The 2,197-nt window shown below is 43.3% G+C and overlaps 1 protein-coding gene across 1 annotated transcript; it reads left to right on the top strand.

The window, feature by feature from the left end:
* The first annotated feature begins 697 nt into the window (after positions 1-697).
* On the top strand, positions 698-1,807 carry LOC135975540 (olfactory receptor 10A4-like). The gene has a single exon (XM_065566759.1). The coding sequence runs from the start codon at positions 698-700 to the stop codon at positions 1,688-1,690; it is 993 nt and encodes a 330-aa protein (XP_065422831.1). The 3' UTR covers positions 1,691-1,807.
* Positions 1,808-2,197: the final 390 nt, after the last annotated feature.

Below are 2,197 nucleotides of genomic sequence, written 5' to 3'. Positions count from 1 at the left end.
TGATCCCTTTTTGGATTTTTATGTAAACTGAAAAAAAAAATGTGTTTGAAGAGGAAGAATAGAACTCCTGATGCTGGAAACTGGTATACCTCCATTGCTAGTTGAAACTGATGTAGCTTCTTTAGGGCTGGTCTACACTAGGGGTTGGGGTTGATGTAAGATACGCAACTTCAGCTATGGGAATGGAGAAGCTGAAGTTGACGTATCTTATTTCGACTTACCTCCCATCCTCATGGTGCGAGATCGACGGCCGTGGCTCCCCCGTCGACTCCGCTACTGCCGCTCTCCTTGGTGGAGTTCCAGAGACGACGGAAGTGCGTTCGGGGATTGATATATCACGTCTAGACGAGACACGATATATCGATCCCTGATAGATCGATCGGTTCCCGCCGATCCGGTGGGTAGTCTGGACGTACCCTTAGAGTGAATTTATCAGATCCCCATCTGTTGTAAATAAGCTGTATTTCTACTGCTCTCAAAGTGGTCAGATTTCCAGCTGATGTACATTGACATAGCTTGATTGACAGCAATGTGCCTACACCAGTTTATGCCTGATGATGATTGGACCCAGTTACATACTTCTATACAGAATTGCAGCAGGTTTTAGTCTGAAGAGGAAACCAGTATGAATTATTTGATTCACATCCACAGGTTTCCTATTCCTCAGATTCAGTCTCTTTCTTTGCCACCCCTACAGATGATCTATTCTGAGAGTGACCCAGGAGAGAACCAGACCATCTCTGAAGTATTCATCCTGGTGGGGTTTTCAAACCTTAACAAGCTGCAAATCGTTCTGTTTCTGGTGCTTCTGGTCATCTACCTGGTCACCCTGATAGGGAACCTCCTTGTTATCCTGCTTATAAAGCTAAACCCCTCACTCCACACCCCCATGTATTTCTTCCTGGTGAACCTGTCTTTCTTGGAAATCTGCTTCACCAGCAGTGTGGTTCCTCAGCTGCTGATTCACCTCCTGGTGGAGCAAAAGACCATCACCATTGCGGGCTGCGCTGCCCAAATGTACGTCATCTCCATCATGGGCCTGACGGAATGCTGCCTCCTAGCAGTCATGGCGTATGACCGTTACATCGCCATTTGTCACCCCCTGCACTACAAAACTATCATGAGTGGCCGGGCGTGTGCACAGCTCGCGGGTGCTTCATGGATCATCGGCATCTCGGTGGAAGTAGCTCAGACCACTTGGATCTTCAGCCTGCCCTTCTGTGGCTCCAACCGCATCCACCACTTCTTCTGTGACATCCCACCAGTGTTGAAGATGGCATGTACGGACACATCCAAAAATGAGATTATGGTCTTCACTGTGTCGGTGCTGTTCATCATGAGCCCTTTCCTGATGATAATCCTGTCCTACATCTGCATTATTTCCACCATCCTCATGCTGCCATCAGTGGAGGGAAGGAATAAAGCCTTCTCCACCTGCTCCTCTCACCTCATGGTGGTGACATTGTTCTATGGAATGGCCCTTATCTCTTACCTGGGGCTCAAGTCTAGCTTCACCCCAGAAAGTAATCAAATGATTTCCCTCATGAACACAATTGTGGGACCAGTGTTGAACCCCATAATATACACTCTGAGGAACAAAGACGTGAAGGGAGCCTTTAGAAAAACAGTAGAGAAGAGCATCTTTTCACACAATCGGAGAAAACAGAGAATGAAAGATAGAGTTAGTTAAAACAGGGGAATGAGGGAAATTCATACATGTTTTGTTGAATTACTCCCAATGACCCTCATTTTTTAAATTGAAATTTTGCCATTTGAAAACCTTTGACCTCTTGTAAACCTGTCTGGAAAATGGGAAGAGAAACTTTTCTTACCAAAATGAGACAAAATTGTAAATATTTAAATTTTCGTGAAAATTTGATAGAACCTTTTCACCAGATTTAAACATCACTGAAAAATCAAACGAGAAAATTTAATCCAAGTAGTTTTTTAATTTTATATCTTCAAAATTTGAAATGTCAAAGCAAAAAATAAGCTCAAAATGAGAAACATTTCATGAAACGTTGAACTTGGTGTGTGCAAATTTAACAATTTTCATCAAAATTTTCATAGTTAAAAATTCCAACCTGCTCTAAAGAAAAGTCCATTTAGGTTTCTCCTTTTCCTTCTGTCAGTCCAGTGCAGCATTTTCGGTTTTTGGTCGGGTTGGATTAGGTTTTTTTGACCTGTCTCTTGATTG

This window comes from Chrysemys picta, chromosome 13 (assembly GCF_011386835.1).
Source record: "Chrysemys picta bellii isolate R12L10 chromosome 13, ASM1138683v2, whole genome shotgun sequence".
NCBI lineage: Eukaryota > Metazoa > Chordata > Testudines > Emydidae > Chrysemys > Chrysemys picta.
This window is presented reverse-complemented; position numbering and strand designations above follow the sequence as displayed.